At 39.9% G+C, this 27,168-nt stretch overlaps 4 protein-coding genes across 5 annotated transcripts in view; 3 read left to right on the top strand and 1 right to left on the bottom strand.

The window, feature by feature from the left end:
• The first annotated feature begins 148 nt into the window (after positions 1-148).
• On the top strand, positions 149-2,782 carry LOC109139943 (uncharacterized). Its single transcript, XM_027286482.1, has 3 exons — positions 149-446; positions 1,961-2,041; positions 2,118-2,782. The coding sequence occupies exons 1-3, from the start codon at positions 165-167 to the stop codon at positions 2,634-2,636; spliced, it is 882 nt and encodes a 293-aa protein (XP_027142283.1). The 5' UTR covers positions 149-164; the 3' UTR covers positions 2,637-2,782.
• Positions 2,783-3,422: 640 nt separating this feature from the next.
• iffo1b (intermediate filament family orphan 1b) lies at positions 3,423-16,976 on the top strand. 2 transcript variants are annotated; one of them, XM_027286479.1, is made up of 10 exons: positions 3,423-3,832; positions 3,965-5,176; positions 8,348-8,408; positions 9,380-9,475; positions 9,889-10,029; positions 10,150-10,334; positions 10,443-10,569; positions 12,162-12,251; positions 12,658-12,788; positions 13,582-16,976. In XM_027286479.1, exons 2-10 carry the CDS (start codon positions 4,200-4,202, stop codon positions 13,679-13,681), a joined length of 1,908 nt encoding a protein of 635 aa, XP_027142280.1. In that variant the 5' UTR covers positions 3,423-3,832; positions 3,965-4,199; the 3' UTR covers positions 13,682-16,976. The 2 variants fall into 2 exon arrangements, with proteins under 2 accessions (XP_027142280.1, XP_027142279.1); XM_027286478.1 differs by having other exon boundaries at positions 3,424-4,099; positions 4,177-5,176.
• An 885-nt stretch (positions 16,977-17,861) lies between these two features.
• Positions 17,862-22,822, top strand: si:dkey-260g12.1 (uncharacterized). Its single transcript, XM_019265339.2, has 11 exons — positions 17,862-18,134; positions 18,322-18,391; positions 18,516-18,576; positions 18,903-19,013; positions 19,199-19,339; positions 20,270-20,363; positions 20,555-20,607; positions 21,346-21,465; positions 21,720-21,739; positions 21,843-21,948; positions 22,150-22,822. Exons 2-11 carry the CDS (start codon positions 18,323-18,325, stop codon positions 22,419-22,421), a joined length of 1,047 nt encoding a protein of 348 aa, XP_019120884.2. The 5' UTR covers positions 17,862-18,134; position 18,322; the 3' UTR covers positions 22,422-22,822.
• Positions 22,823-22,847: 25 nt separating this feature from the next.
• LOC104929029 (CD27 antigen) overlaps positions 22,848-27,168 on the bottom strand; it is a 6,185-nt gene continuing 1,864 nt past the window's right edge. The window contains exons 4-7 of the mRNA XM_010743449.3: positions 25,097-25,249; positions 23,762-23,815; positions 23,552-23,656; positions 22,848-23,377 (exon numbers count right to left, since the gene is read on the bottom strand). Of these exons, the coding sequence (XP_010741751.2) occupies positions 23,271-23,377; positions 23,552-23,656; positions 23,762-23,815; positions 25,097-25,249 (419 nt within the window). The 3' untranslated portion in view covers positions 22,848-23,270. The remainder of the gene's footprint in view (positions 23,378-23,551; positions 23,657-23,761; positions 23,816-25,096; positions 25,250-27,168) is intronic.

Here is a 27,168-nt window from a genome sequence, read left to right as displayed (position 1 = left end):
TATTAACATGAACCTTACAGCTTAAATAATTCATTAATTGGTTTGCATCCTTCTTGCCTGTCTAGGTCAATGGATTGAAAGGCGCCACGTGTGTTTGTCCATAGCACTGGTGTGGGTTTACACATTGTTCTGGGCCACACTGCCTGCTTTTGGCTTTGGAAGTTATGGACCAGAACCTTATGGGACCAGCTGCACCATCAACTGGTAATCTCATCCTGCCCTACTACTGTTTACATACACTAAAGTCTGCAGACATCTATGTTGTGCATGTATTCTTCATGCATTTGCTGACAAACATGTATGAGTTAATGAGTTTGTCTGTATCTTCAAGGTGGAGAATGAGGTCGTCCCCAAATGACAGAATCTATATTTTCCTCATCTTGATATTATGCTTTGGATTTCCCACCCTCACTATCGTCACTTCATATTTGGCCATCCTGCTGACGGTGAGGACACCTGCTGCTGCTTTATGACACCAAAGCTGTGTCTGTAATACTTTTATTTTGACACATTAGTCACTAATTTAAAGCCACTATGTAGAGAATATGACATATACTTTGGCACCCCCTATTTATAGTCCTGAAAAAGGCAGACAGCAATCCATACCACTGCCTCCTCAGGGACTCAGGGTATTACCAAACAACCAATGAAAAGTCCCTATTGACCCAGATGCTCAGAAGATACAAAGGCCACACATTCATCATGTGTCAGTCGGTCTGTAGCTATGAATTGTATGAATTGCAAATTTCTTTAAGATAAACATACCTTAAGCACCAAGTGTAAACCTACCATGACATCACCCTTGAGTTTGGCCTGCCTAGTTATAAACATATTACAGCTAAACACTGTAAGGTGTTTCTAAAAACATTTGGGGCGGGAAATCTGCAATGCAGTGACCAAATTTTATTTATATTTGATCAGCAAAGTTTTAAAATTTGATCTGAGTGGGGCAGTCGGTGGCGTAGTGGGTTAAGCCGCTGCCTCGTGTGTGGTGGCCATAGTCGAATCCCGCATCGGACGGCTAATTTACTGTGTCTCGCTCTCCCTCTCTCTGCTTCCTGTCTATCTTCAGCTGTACTATCAATAAAGGCATAAAAGGCCAAAAAAATTATCTTAAAAAAATTTGATCTGAGTTTCATGTGCTGGATGGAGAATGCTTTGTCAATCACAAAGGTAGCCTTAATCTAAAGCACAGCATATTTCTCATCTATTTTACCATAGATCTATTATACCAAGAAGACTTTAAACTAGCAAATGAGACGATAAACTCATGAAAAAGGTTGTAATAAATCAAGTTAGAAAGCTTTAATTTTCAGACCTGGAAACTCTGTCCTCTAATTACACTGTCAATAATTACAACCTTTGTCTGTAAGGGAAATAGATGCTACATAAAGTCTCTTGGAGTTTGGCAATTAAGTTTTTTCCAGGTTGCTTGACAAACTGAAATTGGGTAGATATAATCAACAATGTAGAGGTGCTACAAAAGAATAACAGCCTGTGAGTATGTTCAAATCAGTGACAGATCTAGCAACCTGTCTAATATAAAGATAAAAGGAAAACAAACCCTCTGCTGGCTGTGCTGCCTGTGCTGCCTTGAACTGTCCAAACAAATCACAGTTATCTCTGGTGTAACTGGACAATAGTTGACATACAATATGAGTTTGTAAAAATAAATACAAGCTGCTAAACCTGGCCCAGTCCCAATCTGAGTGGCTCAGATTCCCAGTTTACCATTATTGCTCCATCAGTAGACAAACATGAGAGATACAGTGGCCATATCAAATCACAGACTGTGAGAAAAACAACTCACAAATTGGGAATCCTGGAGCCAGACTGGACATCTTCCTCTAATCACGTGTTGAGGTGGCAAGGATGTGCAGCTGACAAAAACTATGGGAGTTTTATATATGTTGTCATAGGAATAAAGTAAAGCAGCATTAACTGTTGCTTCTGTTTTCAGGTCTACAGATCTAATCGCACTCTGGCATCTATATCGTCCTCCTCTGTCAGTCATACAAGCAAAGATCTGAGACTTGCAAAGGTAAACCCTAGTGAGAGTCATCTTTGATACACATCCTGCATGGGAAAAAAAACCCTAAACTTAATGTTTAATTTAGATGGCTGCTGTGATATGCTCCACCTTCCTCTTGGCCTGGATGCCCTATGCCACTGTGTCCCTGATCTCTGCGCTCATTCCCAGAGATGACCAAGAAGGCACTTTTCAGACTGTGGTGGAGGAGTCCACTGGTCTGGCCTCATACTCTCCAAATGCTCCAAATATCCTGGACATCCCCTCAATGCTCAACTCGACTGCGACAGAATACTACAGACAAATCTATTACAATCATGAGAACAAGTGGAGTGAAATGAACAATGACAGTTCAGCCTCCTTCGCCAGCCCGAGTGACTCTATGTTCAGGAGCCCACAGCCGTCCTCCTCTCTCCCACCTTTAGTCACCTTGATTCCTGCTATCTTCGCCAAGTCCCACTGCATGATCAACCCTTTAATCTACCAGATCATGAACAGGGAGTTCAGGCACAACATATATGTGATGATATTTGGCCAAGAGATTGCAGAGAGGAGGCGAGTACGAGGGAGGAAGGAGAGCTCAAATGAAAGTAAGAAATATGAGTAAACTTCTACTGTTTCTTTGAGTCTTTGTCAACACTATGGACACTAGAGTCTCTCTTCTTTTCTTCTCTTTAAGGGTGCACCAGCCTCTATTATTGCCAGAGCTGGGGGAGGAAAAGGAGTGAAACCATGTCCTCGTCCGTGGAGGAAAAAAACAGGAATCTGAAGACACAAAAGAAGAGAGGGAGCGGTAGTCCAACAGACACCTGGGTGAATAATATCTCAGTGGAGGCTTTGGACATGGCCTCCTTAGACACTCAAGGCAACATGGAGAGACACAGCAGCACCTTTAGACAGAGAGATGTGAGAGGGTCCACATGCAACACCCACACTGTCTGATGATAGATAGATAGATAGATAGATAGATAGATAGATAGATAGATAGATAGATAGATAGATAGATAGATAGATGTGTGCAATAACAATAAAACAATTAGCTTTCTTTGCTTGATGTCTTGTCATGTGCATAACAAAGTTTAAAATCGTGAAAATTGGTGGATGCGGTCATACTAGTGAACCCATTAGAAACATCCTTTCTGTTCCTGTGCTTGACTACTGCTCAGCTTAAAGTTTTCCGTGTGCTTATTTGATTAAACACAAAGTACTTGTAAAAATATGTAACATATACACACCGTATGTTTTTAGCTTTCCAGCTAGCAGCTAGATGAGCGGTTGCCAGGCAACAGCCTAGACTCCAGGAGGTAACTGCTCGGTAACGGTAACATAACATCCCGGTAAAAAAACAGCGGTTTTGTCGGTGTGTTTTCAATATTTTCACAGTTTGTAAACGGACTGAAATACCGTGGCAATTATAGAGTTGTTGTTAAGTCGCTGCTAGGCTGGTTTTATTATCACCGGACAGAGTCTTTGTTAAAATGCTACACTAAGCTAACCGTTTGCCTTGGCTGTAGCGTCACATCTATTAGATAAAGACAGCGGTGTCTATCTAGGTCGTGTTTATAATGTGTATTTCTCCCCCATTTCACATCTGAATTATTCGCTGTGTAAAACAAACGCGAGCAACAAGTAAACGTTGCTCTTTTGAGCGTCGTTTATTGCACAGAAATCAAAGAGTTAATGGATCAACGTTGCTCTTTTAGTGTATTTACGGTAGCGGTGCTCTTCCAATCCCGCAGCAGCACTTTCTCCTGCCTGCGGTCACATCTTGTTGCCAGAACTTCATTGACGCGGTGACGCTGGGTATCATTGTTATTCATTCAAGCTCTGCGTCTTTTTTTCTTCGTTTAATTGCCTTTATTTTGCACACACACAAAAAAAATCGCAGCGAGACGCACGTCCAGCTTTGCCGCATGCTTGTGTCTTTGTTCACAGCCCGTTTTGGAGTCGCTTCTTCTTTTGGAGTTGTTTTCTTGCGGACGATTTAAAGGAGCACTGATCCATCAGCCAGCGTTTAAACCTCTCAGCTTTAAGGATAAGATTCTTTCTTAGAGACGGTTATATAATCAGGTAAATACTGGTGGTTTATGCGCACCTATTGCGGGTACGTTTTACAGCTATTTATTATTTATTGTCTTCTGTTATAGCGAGATCATTCCCGTCCGTGTTCATGCCAGATCTGCAGCGTTTTAGTTTTCCATACCATAGCATGAATCCTTTGTTGGGGGCCAATACGCATCTCCAACAGCATCCGCAGCAGAGCCAAACTCCCGGACACCCAGACTCCCCCTCAGTCATCCTCCCTGACGCCGTTTTCGGTGGACCGGACCCGGCGTCTTTTCTACTAGGTGATCAACCCAGCCCGGGGCCTGATCATCCGGGGCCTGACTTCACCGCACCCTCACAGACCTCACCTTACCTCCAGCAGTACCATCACCGCGCTGTGCCGCATCAACCCGCAGCCATGGCTCTTAGAAACGACTTGGGATCCAACATCAGCGTCCTCAAAACTCTCAATCTGAGGTTCAGATGCTTTTTAGCAAAAGTGCATGAATTAGAGCGCAGAAATAAGATTTTAGAGAAGCAGCTGCAACAGGCGCTGGATGCCAACAAGGGCTGTCAAGGTGGATGCTGTGATAGCAGGGCTCATACCCAGGAAGCAGGAGTGCAGACCGGATTTGTCGGGACCATACAGCTCAGGCCCGGCTCCCTCCCCTTCCACAACACCAACAACTCAGCCAGGAGGCCTACAACACTGTTCCCAACGCCACTCACTACAACCTTCCCGCCTGCAGCTGCTGAAAACTCCTGTTCAACCCAAACAAACACCACTTGTAACCCAGCTATCACCATTAGCCAGTGCTCTCCCTGTGTGGACTCCCCCGGCTCTGGCCCCAAAACTGTCCCCAACAGTGCAGGCCAGGGATGCTCCACCAACCCTCCCCCAAGGTTCCTCCCAGGAACCATCTGGTCCTACAACCACACCCGCAAGTTTGGCCCCGGTGCGGAGCGTCTGACCAGCCCAGGAGTTTCCTGGGTGCACCCTGATGGAGTTGGGGTCCAGATTGACACCATCACCCCTGAGATAAGGGCCCTGTATAATGTCCTGGCCAAAGTGAAGAGGGAGAGAGACGAGTATAAACGCAGGTAAATGGAGTGAAACCCTTTTTATTACACTTGTAACAGGCCTACAGGGCATATGTAGTTTTCTTAAGTGTGTTTGTAATGCTCTACTTTGGTGGAGCGAGCAGAGCTGTAAAGCAACTGCAGACCAGCTGTCTCCAACATAAGCAGAGTCAGCACAAAGCCGCTCCATCCATCACCTCCAGCCTGACCCTGCATCCACTTCATGTCAGACCACAGAGGCAGGTGCTGCCGCTAGGAATACACCCAAAAAATTAACCCGTCACAAGCTAAATATAAACAAGAATGAAGGTCAAAGCTTAATAGAGACGTGTGAAGATCAGTCTGTGGCACGAATGTTCACTTCCCAGCTCACAAGATTCTGACTCACCCATGGGTGGCTTAGTTCACAGGAATTTAGGGAAAATCCATCGTGAAATAGCAATTTTTTTAAAATCATGTGAACCTGAAAAAGATGAAAGCCGTAATGATGATGTCATCTAAAGACAAATCCTGGTGGTGGTCCAGATGAGCCTGTTATTGAAACAACAGGATGCATTAACAGTATCCACAGTGATTTAACTGGAACATATGGACATTTGTTGTTCACAGCTGCAAGCCTTAGATGAAATGATGAGATTATCATGAGTTATTTTTGTAGCTGACTAATTGTTTCAGCCTGAAACAGTCACTGCTTCTAGTTACTGGTTTTAGCTTCTCATAAAGTAAATTTGTTGTCCTGTTTCACAACATACAATTGAATATTTTTGTGTTGAGGCAAACCAAGCGATTTGAAGACACCGTGGGCTCTGAGAAGTTGTGATTTGACATTTGATAGACTAAAAAAACAAAACAGTTAATCAAGAAACAATCGGCAGATTAATTGATATAGAAGATAATCGTTCATTGCTTCCTGAGGATGAAATATCTTAAACAAACTTCTTTTATTCATAGTCAGTGTACCACTCTACAACAGTGTGACACGAGATGAAATCATCAGTTTAAATCTAGATGCTCTGATTCCTAATTTAGGGAGGCAGCTGTCTGTGTTTGCAGATTATTGGAATAGCACAACATGAACTCTCTTTTTACGTCGGATTTCCCCTTTTAAATTCTTGGAGTAAACAACCCACATTTTGTAACTTCTACCATGAATTTGAATGATATATGAACATTATAGATTACATAGTATCTGCTCTGAGTGAAGTACAGTAGCCCCCATGTTCCTGTGCATTCATCATTGAATTCCTTCATATTATGTCCAAATGAGCAGCCATGCATTCGTGGCATAGGAGATCCTGACCACAGTATAGAGTGGACTCTTTGTTAATGAGGACACAAATTACCCAAGAGTGTGTAACATCACACACACACCATTAAAATGTAAAAGGCAGTAGCCTTTTACATTTTGGCGTGGTCAAATCAGTTTCTGTTCAGCTTTGTGTAAGGCTGCTTCTCCACCTCTGGGAGCTCACTATAGGTGTCAGTTTACTTCAGGACAATGGGGACATTAGAGCCTGTTTTTCCAAGTGAAACTCACTCCTTCAGATTCATGGCCATTATCTATGCAGTCAGATATTTATAACAGATCACAATTTAATAATGAAATGTGTACTGTTGCCCCTGGGAGTCGATTTCAGATCTGTTTGACGAACAGTTTTGGTGCATAAGGACAGCTTATTTTTCTCCCATCTTCTATCCTGTCCTGCCCTAATTCAGCCCACCACACATTCACACGTTCACGTTCTTTTTCTCATGTAAACTCTTCACAATCCCACACATTGAACACACTCCCTCTCTCATGCTCTCTGCCCCTCTTCTCTCCCCCTGCGCACCCCCCCACCCCTCTCCACGCTCCACACCGTATCTGCAATGCAGCATGCACTGCAAGCTGTAACTGCTGGATGGGGGCTTATCTTGCAGAAGGAAGTACTTCTCCTCTTTCTGCACCCTCTCACCTTACTGATCAAACAAGCATCCTCCACGACAACAACATCTCCTGTTTCATGACTCAGTTTCTTTCGGATTCAGTATTCCCTGAAGGTCTCTATGTGCCGCAGCATTCTGCATTTCAAATGGCATTCATCTAAGAGGCTACAGACCCTGCAGTGAGTGGATTTCCCCTAGGCACATGTGTTGTATGAAGTCACAGAATCAGATCACACGCAGGATCTGTGCTCAGGCCTTTAAACGTATTAAATCTCAGATTCATGAGCCAGCTGTCTGAGCTGCACCATAGTAACAGACAAGCCATGAAACATGCGATTCATTTGTAAGTGAATATTGCAAGTCACACACTCACTCTTGTCTCATTTACACCTTGTTGTTTAATGCAACAATTACACCTCGTTGTTTTGTGCAACTTGAACTAAACTACATTTTGTTATCAGATCCACAGGCAAGCAGCCAGACTGAATCCAGTTGCCATTTTTGTGTACGAAAAATGAAAAAATCCAGCACCTGACAGTCAGACTCTCATTTCACTCCTCCTTTCGTAAAAGATGGTGGCTGATCCAGGAATTGCACTTTAACTGTTTACCCTTTGCAGTAATCTTGCAAACAAATTCCCTAATATAAATTCTGTGCATCTTTGAGGTCTAACAAATGTGTCAAGCCTGTTTCCTTATCATAAAACTTTTACAAAGCTGATTTTTTTTAAAGTATTTGAAATCACACATTGTTTACATACATGTTTACTTGCTAGTAGTCCTCTCTTTGCTGGTCTTTTCTGGCATATTGCTTCATATCTTGGCATGTTATCACCACATGTAGATCACTGAAAAAAAGGTGGGACTGACTGGTTATTGCAGTTATATATATATTGGTGTATATATGTCAGGAAATACCAATTTAGAAATAGTGTCACCATGACATAATTTGGCCACCAGAGTGGCTGCAGTTTTAGCAAACATTGCTGCTGTTAAATCATGCCATGTCTGATTTTTGGTGAACCCTGGGTTGCAGTGTTATGTGATGGTATGTGTTGGGAGGAATTTGATTTTATACCTGCCTTTCAAAATGGGTCCAGAAGATGCCTAAATGTACCATGTGTACATGGGGTTAAATTACACCATCACATTTTTATATCAAAACAATAATGGATGAAACACTTGCCCTATATGTTCTTTGGCTGTTTGTTTACATTAAAACTCAGACTTACAGATTGTTTACTTTTTGTATTTGTGGATTTCTTAGATGGGAAGAAGAATATACTATGAGGATGGATCTGCAACAGAAAATTGCAGACCTACAAGAGGTAAGATTAAGACGTTAAGTATTTTACATATGTCTTTAAGTACATTTGACATCTTTGATATCAGCCTGACTCATTAAAACCAAAATAAAATGTTAGGTGTGATATTTCAGCTGTGGCTTATCTAACTTAAAAATACCATTAACATTCCATGTGTGTTTTCCTGTCCTGTCAACAATAATGTCTCAAGAGTGTCTGCGGTTGAACTGCTTAGATGTTTAGTTTTCATTAAACTGATGAGTTAGTTTAAATACTTCAGCTGATACAGTTGAAGGGTCTGCTGGCACTGTTAATTTCCTTTGGGCAGCATGTGTCATTACTACATTAGTTCAAGTCCTGACTCATACAAAGCTGTTGCACTCTTTTATAATTGGTTTTCTTTTTTTATTGACTGATCATCAGCTGATTAAAGTCCACGGATATTCTCATTTGAATCATCTTGTTGTTAATAGCTTTATATCCTCCAACACCTGCTGTTTTTCGCCATATTTCTGCTCCCTTCCGGAAAAATGGTTTGTTGATTTCCTGTGTGCTTGCATGCATGGGTCTGTAGGTCCGTAGGTGTGCACGTGTGTATGCATACTTTCATGTTGAACGCACATACCGTTACCAGGAATCTGCACCTGAACCCATTTAGCAGGCAGTACAAGCAGCACATGAAAGAGACCACAAGCAGCAAAACACCCTTAGACTCAAAAGAGCCTGGCCACTATTGTAGTACATGTGAATACTGTAAGTCAGCAGGGAGGCAAGTCTAGAGCTCCCCAGAGAACATTAAGCATTGAACCTTTACAATGCTTTTTGCTTTGCTAATACAGGCTTTTATTTTGTTGATGAACTCTGCTTGAATAATGTAACCTCTGTAAAGGCTGTTCCAGTAAAGACAGAGGTGTGTCAGGCCCACTCTGTATGTGTGTGTGGGCATGTTTGCACTTACATGTACGTGTCCTTAATGGCTTCCTTTACATGTGCAGGACCTGCAGGAGAGTGAAGGCTGTCAGGACGAGCTGGCTCTCAGAGTTCAGCAGCTGAAGGCAGAGCTGGTTCTCTTCAAAGGCCTCATGAGCAATGTGAGCGCAGCACTACCTATACAGTCACAAACAAGTCATGCATGCTCTGCACACTATGCACTTTAGCAATGATTATAAAGTGTGTCTCTCTGCTTCTCGGTGGATGGACTGCGTTCAACTCTTTATATCATTGTTTACTGTTCATAATAAACCCTGTATAAAGGGTTTATAAGTAATGGCTTGAGTCTGACATTTGATGCTTCAAACACCAGTTTTAACCATTAACTTTGGGTTACCATGTTTTTGCTAGAGGGAAAAAATCTCTCCTTCAGCTTGTCTTTTTAGCTAACCTTCTTTTTACCAATCTATAAAGCCTTGGTCATTGATTTATTTGTAGCAGTGGTTTATTAGTAGGAGATAGAGATATTGTCCTGGTAAGTTGCCTTATCTGGTTCCCTCCACCCTCTATGTAGAACTTGTCAGATTTGGACAGTAAGATCCAGGAGAAGGCCATGAAGGTTGACATGGACATCTGCCGCAGGATCGACATCACCGCTCGTCTCTGTGACGTAGCTCAGCAGAGGAACTGTGAAGATGTGATCCAGATGTACCAGGTACCTTTTCAGCTACCTTCTTTTTATTTTTTTTTATCAAATCCACTGAGTCACTTTGTGCTGTTCAGTGTACTGATAGCGATGTCCAATCTTTTAAGCTGAATCCTTATGTCCCTGCAGGTTCCAAACAACCAATCATCCCTAAACTGCCGCCGGAAACAAACCCCCCTGTCCTTCAATGGGAGTGAGTGTGATGAACCTGTGAGCACCTCTGAAAGTGATGGGGGGGTGGTCAAAGACGAAGAGCACTGTGGCTCATCAGCCAATCAAATCAATGAGGAGATGCAGAGAATGCTGAACCAACTGTGAGTGGTCTGACTTTAAATCACGAAGAGTATAATGTTAGTATACTTCAGTCCTGCACTTCCACTTATTATTTTTCAATATGTGTATATGTGTGTTTTTATTTTAAGGCGGGAATGTGAGTTTGAGGATGACTGTGACAGTCTGGCTTGGGAGGAGACCGAGGAGACACTGCTTCTTTGGGAGGACTTCCCAGGATGCACTCTGCCTCCTGACCCTACCCACCCACCAGGAGAGGTAGGCTGTGATCATGCAACCTTTTTCAGTGAGACATCTGAGCTCTGGTTTTAAGGAAGGGACCTACCTTAATTTGAATCAAGTTTAAGGATCACATATAATCTGATACTATCATGGTGAAATATAATTCTGTAAACTCTTATAATTTGGTTAAAAAAAATGTGTAAAATAGGATAGAAATATGAAAAGAAAATAATATAGATATAGTATGGTTATTATGGAGGTAATGTAAGTAAATGAGTAAGCAAATTTTAAGTAATCTTAATGGAACTAAATAAGTAGCAATCATCCTAAATGAAAGCTCCTCCTGAGTCTCTTAGCTGGCCTGCTGTATCCACAAACTTCTTCCTGATCGTAGCAGGGATCCTTAAAGAGCCTTATTTTTTCAGTGTCTGGAATTGATCTCTTTTAGGCACGATAGAGATCAAACTATTGTACTTTCAGCTGAACAAACTGCTCTTTGCTGGGCCCTGCAGTCTTGTTTGGTGCTGTTTTCGTTCTAGACAGTCAAATAAATCCCTCAGTATTTGAGGGGATTTCTGGAAGCGTCTGATGCGAAAAAGTCTCTGCCTCAAGTTGGTATGCAGCACCCAGGACAGCCACTCAGTGATGTGGGCACCAAGAAACCACTGATATTAAGGGAGGCATGGTTCCTCCCCTGCTTCTCCCCAAAGTCCACTATCATCTATGCAATCCAATACAACCGCTGCAATGTATACCAGCTTTGCTTATAATGCTCAGATTTGTTGAAAGTACACATCTGACTGTATCAGAGAGGTGTTGATTCAGCTCTGCGGTCTTTTTTGATGATTTGTTGGATTGCATGACTGTGTCCACACAGGCACCAGCCTGATTATAACCAGTTGTGTTCCCTTGTCTGTGTACAATACAATACAAATCTGGTTTTGAGTATGCAAGCACTGAGAAGGAAAAAGATTTTATTGTTTCTGACATGCAAAGCTGATTTAAAAACAGATTAAAACAACCATAGACACACCATGTTTGTTTTGTATTAGTCACTTCCTTTTTGGTGTAATTCTCTGGAAGGACACTTGCCATCCTATACACCGCTGCATGTGTGTCGATATTGTTGGTTTAAATTTCAAAAAAGCTTTTGAAGTTCTGATGTTATGAATGGACTTAATGTGCTGTCGAATCCACTGACCTTCACAGCTCTACTGTGGCAGGGCCGTTTCAGGACAAAACACTGCGTGCACAGACATACACACCCAGATACACACCCAGCCACACACTCAGACACATGCAATGTCTGGCTTGTATTGGCGTACAGTGTGTTTGTCTCCAAGAAATGCATGTAGGTATTTGTTTCCATCCACTGGCTCTGTGGTATTTGAACAGTCTGCTGTCGCTTTGAAGAAGCTGCATTAGTCAGTGAAATTTGAGCTGATAGGAGCTTAAAGCCAGCTGTGCTTCAGTAGTCACGTAACATTACATTGTGTCTGATACGTGCAGATTAGCACATAGATATAGGCATGTGTTTTGTTTCCTGTAAAACACTGCTAGATTTTTTTCACATGTATGCACAGATCCAGACACACTTTAAAGCTCTCTCTTCTCTCTTTCTCTACCAGGAGGACTGTCTGGAAAAGGTGATTAATGACACTGAATGTCTTTTCAAGTCCCGAGAGAAGGAATACCAAGAGACAATTGACCAGATTGAGGTCAGACTCTCCCTCCGTATTTTCAAATTAAAATAAATTCAAATGTTTCTTTCTTCTTATGCTCCGTTACTTGTTTATTCTTGTGTCATTGAATCCCAGTTACTACAGCTTTCTTTCTTATGCAGTATGTGCATAAGGTTTGTGCAAAGCATTATGTCAGTTTATCTATTTATCGGCATCATGTTGCTTTGAATTCCTCAATTAAGGCTTAATGCATTTGTGCATTGTGTTTTTTCTTGTGGAACCAAACATTTCTAGAAATCTTTTTTGCCTTAAACATAAAAGCTGTGTGTGTAGCTCAGCAACAGTTCTTAGCTCTACGTGTAGCCAGCACCTCAATCAAACAAACTTTTTTATGGCAATCACACGTTTGGATCATGTCCAACTGCATGTTTTCTGACTCCAGCTGGAACTGGCTACAGCAAAGAGCGATATGAACCGACATCTGCACGAGTACATGGAGATGTGCTCCATGAAAAGAGGCCTTGATGTTCAGATGGAGACCTGCAGAAGACTCATCACACAGAGTGGAGACAGGTAACAATCACTCACACTGGCCTTCAGTCAACTTTATCCATATCTACATCCATCTGCCAGTCCTGTCTATCCATTTTTGTTTCTTTATGTAACACTTTATTTTAAAGGTCCTTTATTTTCCTTCATTAACACTTTCAGTACCACTATAGCCATTGAACAATCACATGATATAATGCCATTGTGAGGATTTTTGAGAAGTTTATTAATGTACAGTATTTGTCAACAATTCCATCTTTAAAGACATGTTTTATATTATTACAACTGTGTTTTTGGCATTTGTTATCTGTTTAAAGACAGGTTTCATTTACGGGTGTCCACAGGAGGAGTTATAGTGTAACGATTCTGCCTGCTTACAACTACATTATAGTTATAAATATTTTTTACATTTTTTTAATTTGAGTATAAATGCCAAATAAAATAAATTAGATTTGGTATTAATCAGAGATAAAGTTTCGAAACACTTTTCAGTCTGGTAGATTGTGTTGGATTTATTAGCAGTTGAACAATTTTCTTGTTCTTTCTATCTTGTCTCTAATTTAAAACTTTATTCTTCATATAGGTTGAATTGTATGCTTGCCTGTAAACCAATCTTACATGTTTGCATGTCCAGCTGACCTGCTATCTGTACACTGTCACAATTTATACTATTTTAAACACATTTTTACCAGGAACCTTCTTAAGAAGAAATTACAACATATCACCTCACTTCTAGAAAATAATTAGAAACTATGAACAAAGTCTGTCCAGTTCCACATAAAGAAAATTAATTTTGCATTTCTTAATTTTCTTACAGTAACTCTGCAGCACCTGCGTCCACTGAGGACAGTGACCAGAGAGAGAGTGACAGGTCTTCAGCATCACCGCCCTCTTCCTCGAGCGCCGGGAGGTCTTGACACTCCCTTACTGCGGCACCAATCAGGGCTGTGATCACGTGACCTCTACTGCGTTCGGCTACAGTACCACACCAACGTAATACACACCTGTAACTATGGCAACACCATGTTTACATATGAACCCCTTCATTTACTGAGTCACACTGTTTATTCGCCTTGCTGTCCACATAAATCAGCTTTGGTCCAAGGAGACTTTAAACGATGGGACTGTGATTGAGTAGCAGAGCTGGATTTTTGTCATTTCTACTCCATGCAGATGTCACTGCCCTGCAGAGGGGAGAGGTTCTTCTTGTAGTTGGACCCTGTCATCTCATGTTTGACAGCAGTAGTTAAGAAAATGGATCTTATTATGTTTGTTATGTAAACATTCAGAAGGTCGCAGACTCTGAATTTATTGTAAGTAAATGGGCTGATGTACAGTTAAGTGCAGTAGGCTACAGGAAAGCATAGCATGACTTATTCACTCCACACACAATAAAAAACACTTGCATCTGAAGCTAACTAAGAAAATACCTGTTGTAATGTCACTAGATCATAAAGTCCACTCCACACACATTTACAGTCTGATAATTTACCTTAAACGAACAAGCAAACCAAAAAAAACAGGGAGCAAGACAGTTCGAGTCATGCTAAAAAGGTTGAGTTAAGTGATTGGCGAGTTTTGTATTGATAGTGATGAGCTTTAAAGTCAAATAAGATGTCATAATTCAGCATTTTACTGCCTCATAGCTGCAGATTTTGAGCTTGTGTCTGTAGCAGATTAATCCACAGGCAAAGCGAACCTCAAGTGAAGAATAAATCATAACATATATGCTTTATTTAGCAAAAACATAAAGTTGAGAAATTATTTCACAAAAGAACCAAAATAGCTGTGTGTATATTGGAGCAGCAGACTTGTGTCTCATGCCTCCTCTTTTTTGCCAATAGAAAAAAAGAAAGTTTTGGACTGGTTGGTCTGTACAATGACCAATTCACTTATTTATCTGCTGTGAATTATCCAGCTCCTAACAGGATTTTTAATGGGAGAGAGAAATCCACCAGTTTAACAGTTTAACCATGTTATCCATTGCTGATGTACTTCAGAGTTCCTTGCTCAGTCAATTCTGCATTAAATGTACGAATAAATGGCCAAAATAGCTAATAATCATGTGACAATATATCCACTGCAGTTACAATACATTTTGAACAATACTTACAATATTGGCTGTAAGCATCAGCATCACTTTGATGTCAGGCTTGGAAAGAGCAAACTACACCAACATTGCAACCCTCATACACGGAGAAATCCATCCTAGAAGAGGCACAACGACAATTTTTCATTGAGAATTATTGAAAATTAAGTTGGACAACAACAAAAAAAGTCGAAGCAAATGAAGCATTTTTAAAGACAGAACAGCGAAAAAGGTTTACAATATTTACAACATCAAAAGCATCTGAAATGCATTGAAGATCACAGATAAACCCGTTGAGGTGTGTATTTTCTATTAATGGTGCTTCATAAGAAACCTAAAGGTGTGAATGAGGGAAGCATGTTTGTTTTAAATATAGCCCTAGTCTCCGTCTTGTGCAGTTAAAACTCTGCACCCTCTTGAAGTTGATCTGGAGTTAGTGTTGGCTCTTCAGACGAGAACAGTACTGTATGAATGCTATAATATAATGCTTAGATTAGAGTTGGATCCTTTGCCGTTCGAGCTGAGCTGCATGGTTGAGTAGAATCAAGGTAAAGATCACAAAAGAAGAACACCAGGATGGTGACTAAACAATGTAGGTTAGCAACTGAGTGCCAAAATACAGTGGTCAGGGTGCGAATCAACAGGAAATAGCCAGGAAAAAAAGAATGACAAGTATAGCTGCCGAAGCTATATCACCAAGGTGCTTGATGTATATAAGTAAACTTATTTTTGAGCCTGTAAACATTTGCACATAGAAAGGAAGAGCAAAGCAAAATGTATATGAAACAATCAGCACTATTACTTGTAAAACAAAAAAACACGCTGGAAATAGTAAACTATATTTCTTCTATTCATATTTCCTCATCTTTTACATGTTGCAGGTGGTGTACTAGAATAATAAATTAACACAAACACATACCTCATTTTTACTTTATTTGTATTTTTCTTTGTGTTTTCTGTGCACATTTAACCATGAACTTTAACCTCCGACACTCCGCTACAGCAAAACATATATTAGCATAGTGCTGGAAAGTGGCCCCCCCCTACCATCACTGCTCTACTATCAGACACTGTTGTCTAAATATAGTCCTGGCTGTAGTTTCTTATGTGTGGTTGAACCAGGTGAAATGTGTTTCTTCTGCTTTTACTGCGACTCGCACTTCAAGACAATAAAGACAGTAGGGGGACAGATTTGAAGCTTATATACACTCATGCATGTGTGGCTGTCGAAATCAGCTAATGGCTAATCGCAGTGCTTCACTACTGTTGGAATACAGAAGGAGGATGTTAGAGATAAATTGAGTGAGACATAAAACACACCATTTCCCTTTGTATAGGTTTACTTTCACACACTGAGTGAGTCTCTATGTATGCATGTGCCAGTGTGTATGTTTTTGGGTGTTATGTCTGTATAGTGAGTGTTTTTAAAAAGACTTTTACCGGGGCAAATGTACAACACGAAGAAGAAAGAAACATTACAAGTCCAATTTGATATCGTATGTGTTCAACTTTCCAAGAGACATTTGAGACTGAGCTGTCTTTTGACAGTTATGATCTGAAAAATTGTAAATATTCAAATCAAATGACAATGGAGTTTTCCATTGGTACTGTTTCTTTATGAGTGTATGGAGTTGCCAAATAAAGTCAATTTAAAAATAACTCAAGTTAAAAAAAAAAAGAAGAAGAAGAACTACTGAAATGCAAATGCTTTAGCGAAATGACTGTGTGATGGCTTAGATAATATATGTGTAAAGGAAATATAGCTTTGAATATATACTTGTGTTCAAAGACTGCAGGAGAAGAATGTCCACAGTCACACACCTGAAAAGGCACTTACAAAAGTTTTGAATTAGATACCTGATTGCTCTATTTAGCTTTTCATTGGAAACCACGGTGGTTAATGACAGAACATGACTTCATGTTTACAGAGGAAAAATATTATATTTGTGTCTGATAACAATTTGATGCCAATCCTAAGCACTGATGAATAACTCCAGATGTGTGACTACGCAGCTTTAAATATCAAGACAGTAATCTAGGCTAAAACAAACTTCACTGCAGAGCTACAGTATGTAACGTGTCAAGAGAGACCGAAAGAATAAAAGATACAACTGAGCAACAAACTTCAGTGTGATTATTTCTTATTTCTTTGTATTTCCATTCAACCGTTTTTCTGTCCGCCCTTGGAAAATGAGTAAATGTGAGCACCACTGATGATGAAACTCTCCATTGTGTTCGGTTAGTGATGGAAATCTCACACTGGGGCATCTAAGTAATTAAGTAGATTTATGTAGGTAATGTACAATTTTGAGGTACTTCCATCTTATGCCACTTCTACTCCACTAAGATATTGTACTTCTTACTCCACCACATGTATTCAACAGCTTTAGTTATTACTTACTTTTCACATTATCACATATGATGAGTTTATGAAATAAGATGCATTGTTTAAAGTTAAACCAGCAACATGTTTAAAACCAGTGCCTGGTGCGGACCCCTTTGTCAGATGTCTATGAGCTGTTATCAGTTCCACCATGAGACATTTCCCCCTCTAAATGTCTCATTTAAATAACAGTGAATTTGGATAACAAAACATACTCTCTCATTACTCTTCTCAAGGCCACTAGGTTTGGTACCATTGGACTTAACAGTTAAACTCTTAAACGCTTAATATTACAGGGGTTATTATGCCGCAGAACAAGCTACTTATACTTTGTCTAATATATTTAGCTGAAGATGTTTCTCTACTACCACCACCACCTAATTATCAATGTTAAAGATTTGGTTTGGGTGGTAATTTGTGTGAACTAACCCTTTAATGGAACTTCAGATTCCATTAAAACAATGAAACATAATCTAGTGTAATCAAATATGAAAACCCCCCACAAACGACTTCAAATTGTAACCGTCACTATCTAACCGATCTGTTCTTCCATCATGTTGTTGACAAAAGTTAACTGCACGGTTCGAGCAGTTCTTTGATTCACTCTTCGTCAGATCTTACAGTTTTTATGGAAAGTGATGAGGCTTTGAAGCAGAAACGTTAGTCAGAGTGCGCATGGGTCTATGTGTGACAGCTTAACGTACAAACAGGGCAGCAGCAGATTGAATGGTAAGAGATCAGTGGGAGGGGGAGACAGGAAGACAGGAAGATGTCACCAGGTAAGGAAACAATGACACAGACTATGGGTAGAGTGAGCGAGAGGACAGAAAGAAAGAAAGAGAGAGGGAGAGTCACACCTTGAGGAAGTTGACAAAACAAAGGACGCATCATCTTGAAGGTAAAAATTAATACTTTTCTAATATATCTCTGATGTATTTAAATATCACAACTTATTTACGGGAGAATAATTTTCTGCTGCACTACTAGACTTTACAGAACAGACTATGTGTTTCAATGTGCTGATTTTATCTGACCGCTTGATATCTGCCAATTATCCTTAATAAGTGCTAAATGTTTCTCCATAGGATGGGACTTGTGCAATGTTTTGTGATTGTCTCGATGTTATCTACACAGTTGGGCCTCACCATTCCAGTGGTAACAATGTTCCTTCCTCCTTACAGAAAAATCAATTTAAAGTCTAAAATAAAGCCCAAACTTTGAAATGTATAAACTATGCACTAAGTGTAGTAGTTCATGTCAAACTGTATTGTTTTAACAGACAGAGCTGCCTGTGTATTACACTGAGCGGAGTGGCGCAAAATGTAAAATGTGTCCTGCAGGTAAGAATAGCATGATATCTGACTTTTTGTCTATTTTTGTGTGTTTTTCACATTTACCGTTGACTCACTGTTTTTAATGAATGACTCAGCAATGGTTCATATTTGGAAATGACTATAAAGCATGCCACAAAGGCAGACAGATATATATATATATATGTTTGTCTCTGTGTCTTTCTGCACGGCTCTGTTTTCCTTGATGAAAAATGACGCACTCTGAGTTTATACTGTATAACCACATCCTTCATTAATATGCACAGGGCAAGCAAACTCTCTGCTGCCCTCTCTGTCATCCGGTTGTTCTCATTTGTTTCTCTCTGTTCTGTCAGGTGAGTATCAGAAGTCTTGTACAGAGTGCGCGCCCTGTGCTGCTGGATCCTACACAACTGAACTGAACAGAGAGAGAGACTGCCATTTTTGCTACAGAGACTGCAAACCAGGTAAAGAAACTATGAGTCATTTCTACTGAGATAAGACTTTCAGACAGCCCAGTCAGGACTGTAATGATACCAGTGACCTTTTGGTTTCTATAAGAAAATCTATTAATCTCATTCTCTGTGTACTTTTTGGAAATGACATTTTTCGGTGATTAAAATCCCTAAAATCAACTCTATTCTCCGCTCAGGTCTTCATCTCAAGGTGGCTCAGAGTTGCACCAGCAAGTCCGATATGACGTGCGTCTGTGAGGACGGTTACAGATGCAAGGAGATGTTCTCAAACTCAAAAAACTGCAAATTCTGCGAAAAGATACAGGAAACTACAACTGGTACAGCAGTGCACACTTTCAACTCTGTCAGATTAGACAGGCTCAAACCAGCAGGGGGCCTCATGATAAACCAAATATAGTTTTCACTGACTGTAAGACAGTCACCAATAATGATACCAGAGGCTAGACATTAGTCACTTTCACATGTGAGTTGAGCTCGGGGGGGCTCCCCTCACAGCAAGGTGAATTGCTGTAAGAAATATTCAGATCCTTTACTTAGAATAGTACTACAATGTCATGTTATATATTAAAAGCAATTTTACTGATTTTGATAAACACAAATACTGAAACAGGTGATATAGATATATGAGAAATGACACTAATGAAATTAATAGTATGCTTTCAGAGGGGCTGCAGATAGTCTGTTTTTTTGTTTTTTTTACAGCATCAGACAAGCTTAACTCTTCAAACTATTTTCTCAGTTGTTGACAGTAGAGAAATGACAGGAAATGAGGGGCGGCGGGGGCTTTGAGGGAAACTCGCCGGATATAATTAGTGTAGTTCATGGTCAGAGTGTTAACCTCTTTTCTAGTTAACTTGCCACAAAATTAATCTTTTTTTAAATTTCATTTTAAGTAGAAGATGGAGGAGAATGTAAAATTCTAGTAGTGACTACAGCTGTCAGCTAAATGTATTTAGCTAATTTGAGATGTAATCATGTAGAAGTAAATGTAAGTGAAAGAGGATGGCGTTAAGGAATAATGTTCCATGTATCGTTGTTTATTTAAGACTCTCAGCAGCACAAAAAATGAATTAAGCCTCACAGATTTCTTCTATGAGTTTAAGTGAGGCACATTTAAAGTATATCTGTACCATTTGTTGCATTTAGACTGCTGCCATAGCTAAGACCAATGTGTTGTTTTTGTTTGGCCCTGTGTTTGTCCTGAGAATAATCTGAGAAGAAAACTGTGACATTTTTTTCTTTTACAGAAGCAGCAGCAATTGTCTTAGTCAAGGATAAACACACGCCTTCAGCTTCCTCAGGACATAGCAGGACTTCTGCCAAAGCTTGCACATTTCCAAAGTGAGTCATAGACTTCCCTAGAGACAGCACATACTGAATATGTTATAAAACTCTGGATTCACGTTTGGATGACTTGTAAAGTGTGTCACATTAGGACTATTTTAGCTGTTACACATATTGTGATATATACTGTGATTGGTACTGGTTCATGGGGTCTCATATTTGAGATACTTTGCCCTTATCTCACTCAGGTGTGGCCTTCAGTCAGACCAAATGGCCAGAAATTATACAAAACCGGAAACAGGTGAGTGTCTATGAGTGTGAGAAGAGAACACATGCAATCATTTTTATTGTTCTGCAGCACAAGGATAATCTTTTAGCCACTACAGCGACTGACACAGTCATTCTAGATTCGAAATATCCCAACAAGTATTCCATGGATTTGCATGACAGTGTGTGTATAGACATTCATGACCCCCAGAGGATGAATTCTACATACTTAGGTGATCCATGGGCCACCAGTAGGTTGACCTTTTTGTTTTATAGTGAAATATCTAGACAGCTAATGCCTTTGGTACATATATCCATGGTGCCCAGAGGATAACTCCTACTGACTATGGATTTTCTCTAACCTTTCCTGTAATGCCATCAGCAACAATCAGTGGTTCCCAGGGGATGTATCTGACTGACTTTAGTGATCCTCAGACTTTTTCTCTGGCACCATCAGGAGGTTCATGTTTACATTTTTTTGTGTGAAATGTCTCCAGAACTATTGATTGAACGATTGCCAGGAAATTTGATACAGATATTAACGTTCAGGACGAATTATAACTGGCGAGCCCCTTACTTTGCCTCTAAGACCATCATTTTTAAAAGCTTCAATTTGTCTAATTAGTTTATGGCCTGATGAACTGACATTCCAATCAGTCTCAGCTGTACTTTGTGATTAATGACAAGTAGAAAGCGAAGCGCAGCTAAGGCTGTGTTTGTGAACCGGTTACATCAGCGTATAGACTCTTATCTTGTTTGTTTTTTTTCTCAGACAAACAGACAAACAGTCATCTGGCAGCCATCTTGTGTCCAGTGGTTGCTGTGGGATGTGTGGCCCTTGTGATCCTCTTCTTTGTTCGTCGCCCCAGAGATGAATCATGTTTCAAGCAAGGTAAGATGCCGTTTACACACAGGGCAGGTTCAGTTTCTGAATTTTTCATTTTAATCAGTCGAACCGTTGAACTTTTGAGCACATCACATCTCGGAAACAATAAACTGTTTACTGAAAGCTGTTAGAAAGAACAGTGCTTAGAAATGCGTCATAGCTTTGCAGACATATTTGTTGGTATGTAAACCATGTACATTTTGATTCATCATGTGTGAAGACACTGACTTTCTATTATTGATTTATCTCTTGTTTTTCAGTGTTGCTGGTCTGCAATGAGGTAAGCAGCTAATTTCAAAGCTTCAGTCTATCATGTACCTACATTTATGATACATATATTTCTCTCTCGTTTGCCCCGCACTCATGGATATGTTCTTCTTTAGGGCGGCAGAGATGCTTCTCACAAGTCGAAGGAGTCAACTCATCAGTTCCCCAGAGACTCATTCAGTGCAAAGCAGCAGCCATCGTCCCTTTCAGCAGCTAATCTGGGTACTGATGAGTGAAAGAAAGACTTTCATGTTCACTTGACTCATTTTGTAGGGTCATTAAGAGAATAAAAAATGTAAAAGATGCAGCTGTGTTACTGTTATGAGTTGTACCTCATCACCCCACTCTGTAAACTGCACGTTAATACACTTCTACAGCTCAAATAAAACAAAGTGCACTCTTTGCTTCTTTTTGTCTCTGTAGGTCCAGTCCACGTCCATAATCCAGGGACGGTCATCTTTAGCTTGCTCAGTCAGTTTACAGGCCAAGTTGGTCCGACTATTGAATGTGGGAAGACGGCAGAGAAAGAGTGCAGCGAAGAAGAAGACGAGAGAGACTGTCCTGTGTTTCATCCCACGTCTTCACCCAGTATTCCTCTCTCTGAGGAGGAGAGGAGCGGAGAGATTGACAGCATATTCTTTCCCTCCCAGGAACAAGGGAAGGACTGCCACATGTCAAAAGAGGAAGCGCTATGATGTATCATAAAATTCTCAGAAGATTTGCATAAGTGCTTGTGGCCACCGGCATCCAGACTGATCCTAAAAACATTCTTTAAAAAAAGAAGGAACCATACTAGCTGTGAAACCACAACTGACGGTCGAGCCGAGTCATCTTTCTCTGGCAAACTGTGAATCACAGGCTTCTACACAAATATTTTCATCTGCAGGTTCTGGGAAAATTTGTGGTTGGTACGCACCAGCAAATTTAAGTCTGGGAAGAACAGCTGGAAGGTGATCTCCTTTGTAAGTTATAATTTAAAATGGCATGTAAATACTCTTAAATAAGCTCTGTCTGCTGTATTACATCTAAATGTTTAATGACTTGCAGAATTATTAGACATTTATTGATTACAATAAAACTTTATTTTGAATTAAAAGGAGTATAAATGAATCTTAAGTTAAAAACATTCACAAATATATGTATAATCTGACTGCGGAAACATTAATTTATTTATATATATATACACATGTAAAGATGTGAAATATCTTTAACTTTTGTATACCATAGTACATACCACTGTTCTGCAACTGCACAGCTGCACACTCATACTTAACTGTCACAGTGTCACACTGTCTTTCAGATGCTTAATCAGTGCCTTTTATACACGTTCATCATTTTAACGTCACAGATGTCAAACAGTCATTTTTCCTGTAGTAGCAGGATTCTACAGAAACAAACCATTTGCTTCCATGGACTGAGTGATGCTTGCCTCCATTTGTCATAAATCCAAAGCAACAAGAGATGCTTTGCATCTGCTAAATGTCTCTCAATGTCAGCTTGTGAAAGTTTTGCTGATCCAAGTTCAGAATCTAGTCTTTAACTCATCATACTTCAAGAGGTTGTTCACATTTCCCACACACTTCCTGGACAGGCTTGGATACTTCTTCTACCTCAGAGTGCACTGGTGCAGCTGGTTTAGCCAAAAAGTAGCCTGAAACAACAAGGGAATAAGGGCAAGATTTCTTAGGAATTAGATTGAAATACGAGTCAATATTCACTTATAAAAGAAAAAACATTCATTCATGCACTTTATAAAATGATAAAACTGTTAAGCTCAGTGTACTCTGTTTGTTCCAGGGTTATTGCTTCATAATAATCTACTAACCGTGTTTGGTTCTGATCCAGCGCAGGAAGGGCTCGATATTTGTTACAACAAAAAATGCAAATCCTATACACAGGAGGACAATTATCACCAGGAACCAGGCTGTGTCTGTAAGAAAGTGTAAGGGAAACATTGTTGGAACACCAACTGGAGAAAGGGTTCAGGCATTTCCTTCTTTTTACTGGCACGGACAGAAGCAGTAGGTTACTTTACCTCTGAGTGGTGTGGGGGTTGTCGACGCTGTGGGGAGGGTGGTAGATTTCAGCGCTGGAAGGAAGAGATTAAGAAATTGAACTCAGTGCTGACATAATTTAAAATTTCAGTGAAAAAAGGAAACACACATGATCCAAATTAGTCACTCTGAGTCAGGCAGTCACAGCATTGTCGCTTAGCATGATTTATGATTTACTCATGTCACCTAACCTTTCTACATGGGTGTATGCTGCAGAGTAAACAGTTTCTAACTGAGAACATGTAAACAAAGAACATGTAAACAGCACCAAACTGTTTTGGTTGAACTTGACAACACGAGTGTGTTCTGTGATGGTTGTGTGTGTGTGTGTGTGTGTGTGTGTGTGTGTGTGTGCGCACACGTGTGTTGCTATGGTTACAATACCCTCTGCAGTGTTACAACAGGTTGCCATGGTTCTAGTAAGGAAGCCCGTTAAGAGACCAAAGAAGTTTTTTTATAAAGCTACTGGAGAACCAAATGATGAAACAGAGGGTTTAAATTGGTATCTAACTTAATAAAGAACTATCTATTTACACATCCAGCAGACAAATTAGTATGTTTCATGTTTCTCACTCTCCTTTCAGCTCTATTTTGTTCTCCACCAACTTCTCAGGGAATTAGTTAGATCTTAGTTAGAGCTGCTAAATGCTCCACCGTGTTCACCCGCTAGTCTGATAGTGCTAGTGTTTAGAGCTTTTAACTAAACTTAGAGTTTTTTAACTAAAAAAACAGCTGGTTGTGCAGGTTCAAGGATTTGAGTGGATAACCTTTATGTTGTCTTCCTGTTGCTATCTGCCTCTTCACCTGTCACTCTCCAATAAAGACAATAAATGCCCAAAAACAAGGTTGATGAGAATGTAGAGACTGAACCAAAACAATAAGAAAGTTACAGGCCATAAAACCAAATCATTAATCTGAGGAGAAGTGAGCTAGGTTATAACTCTCTGTTGGTTTGTGACTCCTTTCATATACAAACGATATAAAAATATTGGTTAGTGCAGCTTGAACATATTCAATCATTAATCATGTCATTCCATGAGAGCTTCAATCATTAAAACCCCTCAGCATGATAAGCAGGATAAGCTCTGTGATACATTAATTATGCTTTTTATTTCCTTAACCATAAACCATAAAACCTTGACCATAAACCAGGAAGGTTAGAGAAACAAGTTCCGGTAATATTGTTTCTTCTATGATAACTGCAGGTAAGTTTGTTTCCCAGTGAATTATATACTGACTGTCAGGTGTACAATGTCCATACCCACCCAGAACAAAAAACTAAGCTGTGTGTCAACTTTGTGACAGGAGTGTCATACCTGTAGTCGATGGAGGGAGGGTGGTGGAGGATTCGGTGGTGGTTGGTACCAGCAAGCACTCTTTGCAGTTTTGGTCTTTGCATTTGTAGCCCGCTTTACAGCTACACACGGCGTTATGAGTGGCGTTACAGCGTGACTTATACTCCATGTTTGCTGTAAAAACAAGAAAACGATTGCTGTCATTAAAATATCAAGTCCAATCATAATTCTGAGTATGTTAATGTGCGTGTGACACACACACACGTATGCACAAAGGATGTCTTTAAAATATGACACAAATCAGAAAATGAAAAATGACTCATAAACTAGGCATGGCAGGTAATGATTCTGGTTTTAAGTCAAAGGCAGTTATATAATCACTTTGGATACCTTTTCTTTAGAAACAGCTGTTATTTCTCAGTATGAGAGCAGAATTTCACTTTGATGAAACATCTTCTTTCTCTCCAAATGCTTTAACGTGCATACTTCAAATGTGAATTTACAAGATAACAAAGAGAAAACTGCTCATATGAAGCCCCCATGAAGCCCCCACAGTCATCGCAAAACATTTGTTCTCATAACTAATCCAGCATAGTTTATAATACTACAACAATAACAGTAATGTGTAGCTATTTTATGTCATCTGTGTGGTACTATGATTCTTATTGCTTTTTTACCTGCCCTTACTCCACCTTTGATTGACTAAGCCTAACCGTAACCTTAACCATAACCTTAACCCTAACCCTGGCGTTTTTATCCAAACCTAACCCTAACCTTCACCATAACGTGTCATTTAAGGTCATAGTTCAGATCTGTGGCACATTTTGTACATGAACTGATGTAACCACACATGCAGACTGTCTACAGCTAAAACGTATTATACCCTCACACATTTTCATCATGTTTATGACATTATTCCAATATTATTATCTTCAGTACACTCATGCTTTGGCCACTGTTTCCAAATGGCTCTACAAGCACAATTTAAATCTAATATTTAGCACAAATGATCAAAAACTCTGCAGGTGAGAAATATAATCTTACATTTGTTATTGTCACATTTCACCAGAGAGCAGCGAATCTGGACATTTTGGAGCTGGCCTTTGCAAGGATTGAGAGTGTGTTATCCCACTCACTGCTTCACTCTGCTGTCCCACTATGATGAACTTTAGAAGTCTTAAAATTGCTCTTATTATAGCAAAAGAAAGTTAGGGTTGACTGTAGACTGTAGATGTAAGCGTTGATGTAATTGATTTAAGGGGATCTGAGAACTAAAAGTTATATTGCAGAATATTAGTGAATAGTTTAAAATGTGGAGCATGATGCCTCCTTTGAAATTCTCTACGCACATCCGACTCCTTGTGAATCGTTAACACTCTGATGAAGATCAAAGCACAACCAAAATAAAGATTAATATGGCTGTATTGCAAGAGCGGTGTGAAATTTTTGTGTGGGTTGAATCATTTCCACATAAAATTGTTTCCATAGCCGTTAACTGGTATAAAGCCCCTGCATATGTAAGATTAGATGTTTTTTGACATTTTGAACACCCACCTCCATCCCCCCAAATTCTACAAGAGCTATCAAAGAGTTCTGCACATAGTCACCTTTTAAAAGGTTTGTTTTGAAGCTGCAGCTGTGATGTTGGATTGAAATGTGCTAACACTGTTGTGACATGTAGAGAGTGTGTCTTGGTGCACATGTAAAAGTCAAACTATGCTAAATTAATCATGTTCCAAGACTGAAAATCACATACTTTCTCTCCAGTCTGTGTTTTGTGCCTTCTATGTTTTCCACAGTGACATTTAAAAATAAGCATAACAGGCTGTTTTTGCTCACCTGTAGCAGAGCAGAGACCTGAGTAATAACATTAAATATGACATTTATGTCTGCTGCTCTTTCCGATGTTTATCACTTTTCAGTGTTTTTCTTTTTTTTTTCCACTGACATGACTATGGTCTACTTTTTGAACCTCCTCCTCTTTACCACTCTTGGTGGGCTGTGCTGCTAAGAGTGGATGTATTACCACGTAAATATGAACTTCTGCTGCAGAATCCCACCTGAACAGGTTCCCTGAGACTTTCTCAGACCCC

Source organism: Larimichthys crocea, chromosome XIII (genome assembly GCF_000972845.2).
Source record: "Larimichthys crocea isolate SSNF chromosome XIII, L_crocea_2.0, whole genome shotgun sequence".
NCBI lineage: Eukaryota > Metazoa > Chordata > Actinopteri > Sciaenidae > Larimichthys > Larimichthys crocea.
Note: the sequence above shows the minus strand (reverse complement) of the source record. Positions and strands in the feature narration are given on the sequence as shown.